This window comes from Chiloscyllium punctatum, chromosome 25 (assembly GCF_047496795.1).
Source record: "Chiloscyllium punctatum isolate Juve2018m chromosome 25, sChiPun1.3, whole genome shotgun sequence".
NCBI lineage: Eukaryota > Metazoa > Chordata > Chondrichthyes > Orectolobiformes > Hemiscylliidae > Chiloscyllium > Chiloscyllium punctatum.
Genome location: NC_092763.1, coordinates 75,932,444 through 75,945,673, shown reverse-complemented (window position 1 = coordinate 75,945,673; position 13,230 = coordinate 75,932,444). Strand labels below are relative to the sequence as shown.

Genomic DNA, 13,230 nt, shown 5'->3' with positions numbered 1-13,230 from the left:
GTTCTTTACTCAAAGAGCAGTAAGGGCATGGAATGCCCTGCCTGCCAATATAGTTAACTCAGTCACATTAGGGGCATTTAAACAGTCCTTGAATAAGCATATGGATGATGATGGGATAGTGTAGGGGGAATGGGCTTAGGTCAGTTCACAGGTTGGTGCAACATCGAGGACCAAAGGGCCTGTTATGCACTGTATTGTTCTATATTGGAGTGATCAGACAGGTTCAACACAGAGAGGTGTGAGGTTATGCATTTTGGTAGAGAAAAATATTGAAAGGCAATATAAAGTAGGGACATCAGTCTAAAAAGGATGCAGGAGTAGAGGACCCGGATGTATATGTGCACAGATCATTGAAGATGGCAGGACAGACGAAGAGAGCAGTGAATAGAGCATACAGTATCCTCAGCTTTATCAATAGGGGCAGAGTTCACAAGAGTAAGGAAGGCCCTCCTTCTGCACCCTAACGTTTCTCTGATTCTGTAATAGTTGGTTTCATTGCCAGAGAAGTTGATTGGCAGTAATTAACATTGGCTACAGTGGTAAAAGGTACTTACTTTAAATGACAAATTATTGATGTGTTTAGTTCTATCAAGCATGCAAACACATCAATGTCATAACAGTGTATTTTAATGGCATAGCAGCCAGCAATATGATTTTTTTTTGCAAAGTTAATGCTATGGTGCAACTCAGACAGCAGGTTTTGGATTTTCATAATTAACTGTAAATTACTTCCGTGCATGAAGTTGCTCCACCAACTTTGCATTAAAAAAAAGTGAGTACTATTATTCTCATTGTTGTTTTAACAGTAAAGTTTAGCCCCTTACTTTCCATGACATTACCAGATAGACACGCTTATGGTTTTTTTTGGAACACTGAAAATCGCAAGTGTTCTGAATTGATGAAGGAGATCATAAAGAGCACAGGAGCAGATCAACAGGTAAACAGGATGCAGTGCATTGTAGAGAAACTGGAAATAATACATTTTGAAAGAACAGGAAAGGATAAGGTAAATAGCAAGATTCTATCTAGGATAATGGTGCATTACTTTTCCATTGTTTAATCACACTGGCCTTATTAAGGCTTTGATCCCCAGATCCTCTCTGTCAACAACCACTTAAAATTGTTTATGCCTACTTTTAACAAACATGCAACTATTGAGATTAGCATCACTGAAATGTTGACAGTTTAAGTGCGTTTGAAACATAATAATAATTATTGTATGTCTCAAGAAATTTTAGGTTAAAGTCGGGCACAGAAATTTAGGCATTGAAATTTATTTTTAGCTCCTTGTGAAATAATATTCTCATACTTCTTAAAATATTTAAAATTGAAGAATTCTTCGAGCTCTTAGACATAATAAAAATATTGAAAAAATGAGAACCTAGAATCTCTCGTGTAGATAAGGCCTGTCAGCCCATCAGGTCTGTATTGCCAAAGCTACACTAAATCCACACTAGTCCCACTTTCCAACACTTGGCCACTGCCTTGAATGTCATATTTCAACTGCTCACCCAAGCACTTTCTAAAGGTTGTGCGGTTACTTACCTCAACTACCCTCTCAGGAAGTGCATTCACTCTGGATGAAAAGAAATCCCCACTAAACCTCTTTCCATTTGTCTTAAAATTGTGACCTCATGTTAGTTGTTTTCTAATCAACCTGTTCAGAGATGTTATGACATACTCCTGGAGCAAATCAGACTCACTCCTGGTGCAAGTAGGACATGGCGTCTTGATTTAATGTTCAGAATACTACCTCTACACCACAACAATCTAATGGCTCTTTGTTATCTATCCTTTGAAGATGGGGAATAGCTGCTTTCTATTCACACTGAAACCAATTCGATCCATTGAGTCTGCTCTGCCATTCAACAAGATTGTGGCTAATTGGTTTGTGGTTTGAACTTCACTTTACTGCCTGCCCCAACCTCTTCCCTCGGAACCTTTGACTCACTTCATTAAAAATCTAACTCAAGCCTTGAATATGTTCAACTATCCAATGGTCACTACTCATTGGATTAGAGAATTCCAAACACTAATAAATAGAAATAATTTCCTCTTCAGCTCCATCTTAAATGGGACACTATTTTGAAATTGTGTCCTTAATTCAAAGTCTGCGAGGAATATAAAAACTATGACACCTTTATATAACAAGTTATACAACATTTGAAGTTTCATCTGGAACTGAATGTTATTATGCAAGCTCAAAATGGTTGGTAAAGAATGACTAGTGTAAACAAAAACATCTCTGTACCTTACAATGTCACTCAATGTTCCAAAACATGTTATGTACAATTTCAAATTCAATTAATTGGAGACATTTAAGAGGATAAATACAATTAGCACACATTGCTCAAGTTGGATGAATGCCAACTTAATTTGTTTTTATTGATGTTCGTAGAGGGAGAAATAGGAGCTGAGGGTACCAGAATAATTCAGCTCTCCTTAGAGTTTCAACACAGTTTTCCCTCAGCATTGCACTCATGTGGGAGCCGAGACTACGGGAAAACCTGACTGAGATAGAAACATTGAAACTTCTGACTCAGGAGGTGTGGATGTTACCAAATGAGTCAAGTAATAATTACATAATACCATCATTATGCATGCAACATTTCAAAGAATGCACATGGGATGTAAGGAGTCACAATAAGTATAGGAATTGCATAACTTATCAGGAAATTCTTATTTTACTTTTTACCCCTAAGACTGTCAAACCAAATCCAAGAACACTCCAAGATCACAGCAGGTGAAAACTGATTTCAGGACCAATGCTGACAAAGGTTCCAGCTTGTTTTCCTGTTGATGTTGTAGTGGCAAAATTATTAACTTTTTAAAAAAAAATCGGACCTATCTTTCCTAATCAATCTATTCGGAAATGTTATTATGCACTTATGGAGCAGGTGGGATTTGAACCTGGATCTCTTGGTCCAGTGATAGGGACACTACTACTGCATCAAAGAGGGTCCTAAACCTTTCTTCCTGCACCTCTCTGGAGTAGGTGGGACTTGAACTAGGTCTCGTGATCTAGGGGCAGGGACGCTGGCCACTGTGTGGCTATGAGGAGATGTTGAGATCAGCTGTGAAACACAAGATCAGCAGGCTGATATTTACCATAAATAATCTCACATGAAAAAGATTCCATTTGGTAAAGTGCAATGACATTATTTCTCATGAAAATGTCAGATACCATCATGAGGTTTTAAAGGGAGGGTGGGAGGGAGGGGGAGAGAGAGAGATTGAGAGACAAACCATGTTCAAATATTTTATTGTTTTAATTATTTCCCAGTTCTTATCAGTTCTGGGAGAGACTTACACAAAACATTAGGCTTCAACTGAGTAACAAATGGGATCTTACAATGCAAGTCTGAAGATTTGACATCAATAGTTCCTGTCTGAATCCAAGATCCTTGAAGCAAGATAAATAGGTGTAGATTCACACATAGGCCTAGACAAGTACGCTTCCTCTGCAAATCGATTTTTCACTGATTTGGAGCCACAAACACAATGCTTGGGTTCCGTACTGATCAGAAACTTACCACAGTGAAAAAACAAATGACACCAAGTTCCACCAGTTTTGAGGTTTTATTACATTTGAAACTAGATTTGTTATCGAACAAGCTAAAGCTCACTCCACTCAAAACCTTACATAAAAGGGCTGGTCATGTTCAAATACGTGACTTTCATTCTTTCGTCATTTTCCAGTTTTAACTTATACTATAGCCCTTGCTTAAAGTTCTTGCATAATTTTGTTTGATTTCACTCCATAATTCAAATTTCCCCTCTCTCTACCACTCCATATACAGACTACTGCCAATGTAATTTTCCTGATTAAATAAACTCCTGGACAGTAGGAGACTTGGGCTGATCTATCATGCCAGTTGCATCAGCCCTAACTGATACACAGGCTGCCTCCGAGACAGACAGGCATTTTAAGGCTGTTGAATAATGAAATTAATTCAAGAAGTTGTGACATACCAGTGATCTCAGTTCACAAATCATGATTGCATGTAATAAAAATAATGGAAAATTATCTAGGTTAGGCAGCTTTAATAAAGCTAGATTGCCTTTGATATAAAGGCACTATATATTATATATAGATTAAGGTCCTGACATACAACACTGGTTTGCAGTTTCGTTTTGATGACAAATATGCTAATCTTGAATTTTGAGAATGCTTCTCTTTTCCAAGTCATTCATTTCCTTCAGGATTAGGGCAACATTGTAACGCATTTCCTGGAACTTTGAAACTGGTACCTACAAAAATAACATCACAGGGAGTAATGAAATGGACATATTTGCCAGTTAGTAACATACTGGAAGTTATTAAAAATCAACATATCTTGTATTTACAACGAGTGAGAGATCATACCCATTGAACAGATATCTTGTTCTTTTCTGTAACAAGAGAAAAGCTGAGGGATGACCTGACAGAGGAGTTTAAAGATTGTAACAGCATTTGACAAAGATAAACTGAGGATTGTTATTGCATGACCCAGGGCATATACACTGATAATAAACCCCAGAAGACCATAATACATAGGAACAAAAATAGGCCATTCAACCCATCGAGTCTGCTCCTCCATTCAATGAGGTCATGGCTGATCTGATAATCCTCAACTCCACTTTCCTGCCTTTTCCTCATTGCCCTTGATTCCCTTACTGACTAAAAATTTGTCTATCTCAGCACTGAATATACTGAATATTCTGGCCTTGGCAGCTCTCTGCAGTAAAGACTTACACAGATTCACTTCCCTCAGAAGAAATTTCTCTTCATCTCTACCTTAAATGTGAAAGCCCTCATTCTGAGGTTATACCCTCTGGTCCTAGACTGTGCCACAAGAGGAAACAGCCTTTCCGTAAATACCCTGTCAAGTGCCTTGAGACTCTTGTATGATTCAATGAGGTTGTCTCTCATTCTTATAATGAGTACAAGCCCAATCCACTCAACCTCTCATCATAAGACAGTACCTTCATGCCTGGGAATAAACTAGTGAACCTTTTCTAGGTTGCCTCCAATTCCACTAATCTTTCCTTAGATTAGGAACTCCAAACTTGTTCACAGTATTCCATCTGTGGTCTGACCAGTACCTCGTATAATTTTAAGCAAAACCTCCCTATGTTTATACTTCACTTCCTTTGAAATAAAGGCCAACATTCCATTTGCCTTCCCTATTACCCATGGAATTTGAATGCTAGCTTTTTGTGATTTGTGGACAAGCACTCCAAATTTTTTGTTCACTTTGACTTCTTCCTTCTTTTTCATATGTCTAAAGAAGTTCATGCTGTTTTGTCTTGATATTACTTCTAAGTTTACCCTCAGAATTTACTTCCTCCTTCCATGTTATGCTTTTGGTTGGGTTTTGTTGGTTTTTAAAGCTTTCCAAATCCATTGGTTTACCACTAATCTTTGCCACATTATATTTATTCTTTCTATTTAACAATAACCCCTTCCTAGATTTTTTTTTCTCACTGAACTATATCTTTGCTGTGAGCCATGAACTTTTTTTTAAAAAAATCTCTCATTGTTCCACAATGGTCTTTACTGCTAAACCCTTTCCCCAGTCCACTCCAGCCAGCTCTATCCTCATTCCGTTGCAATTACTCCCATTTAAACTGAAGATTTTCAGATCCAAGTTCCTCCCACACAAACTGAATGTGAAATTCAACCGTGTTCATCATTGTTTCCAAGTGTATCTTTTACTCTGACATAATTTATTGAACCTGCCTGATTATCCATCACCAGATCTAAAACATATTGTTCTAGGTGAATTCAGCAGGTATACCTTTACTCTGGAAATGGTCAGTATATGGAACAAATAGCATAGATGGATTTAAAGTAAGCTAGATAAAGGCACGGTAGAGAAGAAACGAAGAAAATGAAACATTAAAAGCAGCATGGACTGAGTGGATTGAGTGGCCCACTTTTGTGCAGCATTTAATAGCCCTTCAGCTCAATTGTCTCATGAACTCTGCCTCATCAATCGACATTGGAATTACAGTAAAATAAAGCTCATTTAGCTTTCAGTTACAATACTGCTGCAGCTAATGGAAAAAGAGTGCTTGCACTTGCAATAAACTGAATTCTGGCCCTCACAATTTCAAGTCGCTGTTACCAACACCTTCAGGATGACCCTCTTGGTGCTTCAGCTTTCCATCAAATTTTCCAACATCAATGGTCAACTTCACAATCAAATTGGAACTATAGAAAGATTAATACTGGCTCAATATCACTGTACTTGGGAGCAGAAACCAATGAATGGGAGGATAATCTATTTCAGTTTCAATGCTATTAATGACAGAGGATTTTCGATGGATACTGGCCATATTGCCAGCGTTGGGCTGACATTTACCATAGGAGTAGAAGCTGAAAATGCTGGCACACAATGACAGACAAACAATTTGCAAGTCAGATAGTCTGCCAAATCACATGGCAGATCTCACGGAATATTCCGAATATGTGTCTTCTTGGATTAGTGTTCTTGTGTCCTTGTTCAAACTGAACAACTGATTGATAGTTGATCACTTTTGGAATTAAGGAAAACTTGTTTCATGTACCACCCCGGGTACACCTTTTCAGTTCCCCCTGGGTACTACAACAACTTGCTTTATAAAGCACCTTAGTTGTAATAAAATGTTCCAAGGCATTTCAATTATGATACTGAGCTAGAAAAGGGGATGTTGGGTCACGTGATGAGACTGTATTTAAAAAGGAACATCTTAAAAGGAGGAAAAAGAAGATGGAGAGGCTAAGCGGTATAGGGAGAAATTAAACAGCTTGCACCTAAACCCCATCAATCAATGGTAACGTGTGAAAAATCAGATACACCGAAGGCCACAACTGGATTGAACAATAAATAGTGAGAAATCCTTGCACAGCACTGTATCTAAAACAAAGGTTTCACCTTCTGGTTTTAAAGTCACACCATTCTGAGAAAATATACAACTACCGGGGTTGACAGTGGCCTATTGACATTGTCGCTAAACTAATAATCTAAAGAGGTAAGAGGTGAAGCTCTGGGCACCCAGGTGTATTTTATTTTTTCAGTGTGCTGTGACCCAGTGGTGGCGCCCCGATCTCGTAGCCAGACGGCTGAGTTCAAATCCCACCTGTTCCAGAGGTGTCTCATATCACATATGGACAGGTCAATTAAAACATCTACACAGCTTTGCAGATTTTTTCAAAGATTTCTAACAGGAGTGGTGGAGACTGGTACAATTATAACATTTAAAAGGCATCTGGATAGGTACATGAATAGGGAGGGTTGAGAGGGATATGGGCCAAATGCTGGCAAATGGGACTCGATTAATTTGGGCTATCTGGTCGGCATGGACGAGTTGGATTGAAGGGTCTGTTTCCGTGCTGTACAACTTTATTACTAGAGGAATGGGACCAATGCATTGCAAATTAGTTGAATGTAGACTACAGAGGTTGAATTGGCACCTTTCATCTATCAAAACACAGGACAATCAGAGAAAACAATGACTGTTACAATTCACAGAACTCTACTTTATAAATTAAATAGTCTCATTTTAATATTAAGCAGAATGGAAGACACAAAACTGGATGGACATTCTCCGCCTCCGCCATATCTGCTCCCCAGAGGACCAGTTCCACCATAGGACACACCAGATGGCCTCCTTCTTTAGAGACCGCAATTTCCCTTCCCACGTGGTTAAAGATGCCCTCCAACGCATCTCGTTCACATCCCGCACCTCCACCCTCAGACCCCACCCCTCCAACCGTAACAAGGACAGAACGCCCCTGGTGCTCACCTTCCACCCTACAAACCTTCGCATCAACCAAATCATCCGCCGACATTTCCGCCACCTCCAAAAAGACCCCACCACCAGGGATATATTTCCCTCCCCACCCCTTTCCGCCTTCCGCAAAGACCGTTCCCTCCGTGACTACCTGGTCAGGTCCACACCCCCCTAAGACCCACCCTGCCATTCTGGCACTTTCCCCTGCCACCGCAGGAACTGTCTCCTAGCAGAGCGCTTTAGGGAACATCTCCGAGACACCCGCACCAATCAACCAAACCGCCCCATGGCCCAACATTTCAACTCCCCCTCCCACTCTGCCGAGGACATGGAGGTCCTGGGCCTCCTTCACCGCCTCTCCCTCACCACCAGACGCCTGGAGGAAGAACGCCTCATCTTCCGCCTCGGAACACTTCAACCCCAGGGCATCAATGTGGACTTCAACAGCTTCCTCATTTCCCCTTCCCCCACCTCATCCTAGTTTCAAACTTCCAGCTCAGTAACTGTCTCCTTGACTTGTCCGGACTTGTCCGACCTGCCTATCTTCTTTTCCACCTATCCACTTTACCCTCTCCTCCTTGACCTATCACCTTCATCTCCTCCCCCACTCACCCATTGTACTCTATGCTACTCTCTCCCCACCCCCACCCTCCTCTAGCTTATCTCTCCATGCTTCAGGCTCACTGCCTTTATTCCTGATGAAGGGCTTTTGCCCGAAACGTCGATTTCGCTGCTCGTTGGATGCTGCCTGAACTGCTGTGCTCTTCCAGCACCACTAATCCAGTACCTAGCAATCAGTCAATGCCCACTTTAATAAACTAACCGGAGTTGAGGTCACTTTCAATTCTACTGATGTTTAAAAATAAACACGGTAAATAGTCACTACAATGGTCACAAAATCAAGTAATCTTAGCATGCAATGCTTGGTAACTTTACAATTGTTTTTAATTTGTGAATTCATGGGATCTGATTGATATATTGCCCATCCTCAACTGCCCTTGAAAAGGTATTGCTAAAATGCCTTCTTGAACCACTGTCTCCATGTGGTATTGGTCCACTCACTTTGTTGTCAGAAAGACAGCTCTCGGATTTTGATCAAAAGACAGTGAAGGAACAGTGATATATTTTCAAGACCACGTGGCTTTAAGGGAACTTGTAAATGATGACTTTCCCATGTATTTGTCCTTCAGTGTGGCTGGGGGCTTGCAAGGTCCTGCTAAAGGAGCCTTGGTGTGTAGCTGTAGTGTATTGGAAAGGTGTGTGTGGAGTTAATGCTTAAGATTCCCATAAAATGGGCTGCTTTGTTATATCTTCAGGATTAAACGCAACATAGACTATTCTTACTTTGTTTAAAAAAAACTTAAGTTCCACCTCATGATGATGATTAATGGACACATTAAGAACTTTGCTTGGAATCATTTTCTGGTCTTTATAAAAAATGGTCACATACTCCAGAAAGTTAATGGCTTGCTATTAAATGCAAGAGCATATCCCTGATAACACTTGGTTTAACTTCATTTATAATGCACACTGGAAGACTTTGGTTTGATAATCGCTTTTATGATAATAGAGTGCTTACAAACTTGAACATTACAAAATTATATTAGCATACACTGTAGAATAAACAACTTTTGCATTAATAAAGCAGCCTTTCATGCAATATCCAAATATATGAACTAGGAGCTGAAGGTGACCATTCAGCCCTTCAAATTTGGTACCCTTGCACGAAGATCTCAGCTGATCTGTTTCTGTCTTGAATTCTACATTCCCACATAACCATGATTTCATTGCCCAACAAGAATATCTCTCGGCCTTGAAAACATGCAAAAGTCCTGCCCTGCCATCTGGCGAATCAGAATGGTCCAAAATCTCTCAAATCTCAGGAAAAAAACCTTATTCTCTAAAAAGGTGACCCCTAATTTTCAAACAGTGCCCCCAGTTTTGGATTCACCCAAAAGAAACATTGTTTCCATGTCCGTCTTCTCAAGTACATCCAGGATCTATACTTCAATCACACTTCTGAATTCCAAAAGAATCAAGCCCAGTCTGTCCAACCTTTCCTTACCAGACAACCCATTCCATCCAGACATCAATCTAGTAAATCCTGACCAAATCTGAACATGGTACTCCAGATGTGGTCTCACCAATACCAGTATTTAACCGAAGCATAACCTACTTATTTTTTTTATGCTCAACTCTTGTTGAATAAAGTATAGCATCCTATTTGCATTCTTAATTACTTGTACTTGCACATTAACTTTTAGTGACTTGTAGTTAAACAGCTAGTTCTATCTCCAGTTGGGAATTCTGCAGCTGTTCTCCATTTGAACAACATTCTGTTTTTCTACTCTTCCTGACAAAGTGAATAATTTCATTTTTTACCATTTTATGTGCCATCTGCCAGATTTTGCCCACTCATCCATATCCAATTTCATGTCCTTTTCACATAGGTTCCTACCTTTGCAGCATTCGTGAACTCCGCTACCATGCTTTTACTCTCATCAAGGTCATTGATATAACTGTTAAAAAGCTGAGCCCCCAGTGCAGACCCCTGCAATGCTCTACTTGTCACATCTAGAAAATAAGAAAAAGATCTACTTATGCAATCTCTGTTTTCACAAAACAGCCCAACATCTATCTATGCTAACAGGTACCCCCATAGATATTTTTAATCAACTCACTCATACATGTTACAATGATTTGGAGGAGCCAGTGTTGGACTGGGGTGGACAAAGTTAAAAATCACAACACCAGGTCATAGTTTATTTGGAAGCTTTCGGAGCACTGCTTCTTCATCAGCTGGTTGTGAAGCAGGACCATAAGACACAGAATTTATAACAAAAGATTATAACGATACAGTAATACATTGAACAAACCAAGATTATTAAGTCTTTCATCTTTTAGAATGGATTCACTGGTTTTGGTTCTTTAATATGTAAATCCCAGAACTTTTAAGTCACATCCTCATGAAAAGTTAAGGTTTTATAACCAAAGGTGACGTCTCAGCTCAGACAATGCTTTAAAGGTGTGAGTCAGACCAATTTTGAGTCAGGCTGAAAATTGCAGAACCTGCAAGCAGTCAATGCAGTCAGTGAATCCATATAATATTTGTAAATTCCACTTTGGAAATAGAACCAGTCTGATTCACACCTTTAAGGCATTGTCTAAGTTGAGATGTCACCTTTGGTTATAAAACCTTAAATTTTCTTGAGAAGGTGACTTAAAAGAAGTTCTGGAATTTACATATTAAACAACCAAAACCAGCAAATCCATTCTAAAAGATGGAAGACTTAACAATCTAGGTTTGTTCAATGTATCATTGTATCACTGTAATCTTTTGTTATAAATTCTGTGTTTTATGGTCCTGCTTCACAATCACCTGATGAAGAAGCAGTGCTCAGAAAGCTAGTGCTTCCAGATAAACCTGTTGGACTATGACTGGGTGTTGTGTGATTTTATACATGTTGCGATGAACCTGTGCAGCAGGTGGAACTTGAGATAGGGACATTACCACTTTGCCACAAGTGCCCTTAAGTATCCCTTAGACCATGAGTTCTACTATGCGAAATAACCTGCGCTAAAGGCCTTCTGAAAACCCACTATATGTCTGCAGGCCCCCCTTTACTTCCTCAAAAAACTCGAATAAATTGATTAAATACAATTTCTCCAGCTCTTTCCTATCACCTTGGGTATTCTCTAAGTGCCCAGCTACAAATATCTTTTCTATTTTCTGTCTCCCTGCCTTCATGAATAAAGGGATTACATTTGCTACTTTCTGGTCTAATGAAGTCTGTCCAGAATCTAGTAAATTGGGGGAAATTAACACCAACATCTACCACTACACTGTTCATCTCTGTTAAGACACTAGGATGAAATCCATCAGGACCTGGGGTCTTGTCAGCCCTGTAACTCTTAGTTTGCTCAGTACCACTTCCCAGGCGATCATTAACTTCTCCATCAAATTCATATTTCCCTTCCATTTCCTGATTTACAGGTATTACTGCAATGTTTTTATATCCCCGATAGTGAATATAAAAGCATAAGATTTGCTCATTTCATCTGTCATTTCCTTATTATTAGCTACCCATTCTCTCTTGAGAACCAATATTCTTTTTAAACCCCTATCTTTTTTTTAAGTATCCATTGAACCCTTGCTATCTATTTTTCTTTTCAATTTCAAACAGGCTTCCTCTCATACTTTCATTCCTTTCTCCCAATTAGACATGTTCGGCCAGTCTTTATATTCGGTCCAATCATCTGATCTGTAACTCATCATTGTATAATTACAAGCTTTTTCCTCTAGTTTGGTGCTTTCATTAACTTCTTTAGTTAACCACAGATAATGAGTCCGACCCTTCCTTTTTTTGCAGCAGTAGCAATATGCTTATCTGAATACTCCGAAATACACTCTCCAAATGACTGTCACTATTTCTTAATTGATCTATCCCAAAGCCCAGTCTCTCCCAGTTCATTCCAGCTCATTTGGTTTTCATGCCCAGGCAGTTGCTCTTAATTAAGTTTAAGAAACAAATCTTTTTTTTGTGAATAAAGTACGTATTGAAATAAGAAAAAAAAAAGAATCTTTGGCTCATTCCTTTCCAAATTGAATGTAACATATAAACGGGCAGCATGGTGGCTCAGTGGTTAGCACTGCTGCCTCACAGCACCAGGGACCTGGGTTTGATTCCAGCCTCAGGTGACTGTCCATGTGGAGTTTGCACATTCTCCCTGTATCTGCGTGGGTTTCCTCCAAGTACTCCACTTTCCTCCCACAGTCCAAAGATGTCCAGGTTAGGTGAATTGGCCATGCTAATTTGTCTATAGTGTTTGGGGATGTGTAGATTAGATATGTTAGTCGGGGTAAATGTAGAGTAATAGAGGAGGAGAATGGGTCTGGGTGGGTTACTCTTCAGAGGTCGGTGTGGACTTGTTGGGCTGAATGGCCTGTTCCACACTGTAGAGATTCTATGATTCTACGATGAATAATGGAGCTAAACCAAAGGGGGATATTTTAGGTAGGGTGACCAACCAACGAGATTTAATGAAGGGCCCTTAATCCAGATAAAGAAACAGATAAGCTCAAGGAGGCAGAATTCCAAAGTGTATGCCCCAGGTGGGTGAAGATATGGTTGCCATTTAAATCAATACAGGCAACAGTGGAATGCGCAAGCGCCAAGAGTCAAAGAGTGCTTGGAGGTTATGGTTCTGAATTAAGTTACAGGGATTGTGGAGAAATGGACAATGGACACATTTGAACACTGGGAAACTAATTTTAACCTTGATATAGTGGGGAACTGGAAGTCAATGCAAGTCAGAAAAGCCTTGATGGGTGACTGCAAACAGGAGTGAGATGGGACAACAGCAGCTGCGTTTTGGATGAACTGAAGTTGAGAGGATACGGGGTGATTATCCTCCCAGGAAATATTGGAATAGTCAAATGTAGTGTCATCTTCACAGCTCTCATTCTTAATG

The 13,230-nt window shown here is 39.7% G+C and overlaps 1 protein-coding gene across 2 annotated transcripts in view; it reads right to left on the bottom strand.

Moving 5' to 3' along the window:
• Positions 1-3,245: 3,245 nt before the first annotated feature.
• commd5 (COMM domain containing 5) overlaps positions 3,246-13,230 on the bottom strand; it is a 40,907-nt gene continuing 30,922 nt past the window's right edge. For both annotated transcript variants that reach the window (XM_072595582.1, XM_072595583.1), the window contains one exon: positions 3,246-4,251. In XM_072595582.1, the coding sequence (XP_072451683.1) occupies positions 4,150-4,251 (102 nt within the window). In that variant the 3' untranslated portion in view covers positions 3,246-4,149. The remainder of the gene's footprint in view (positions 4,252-13,230) is intronic.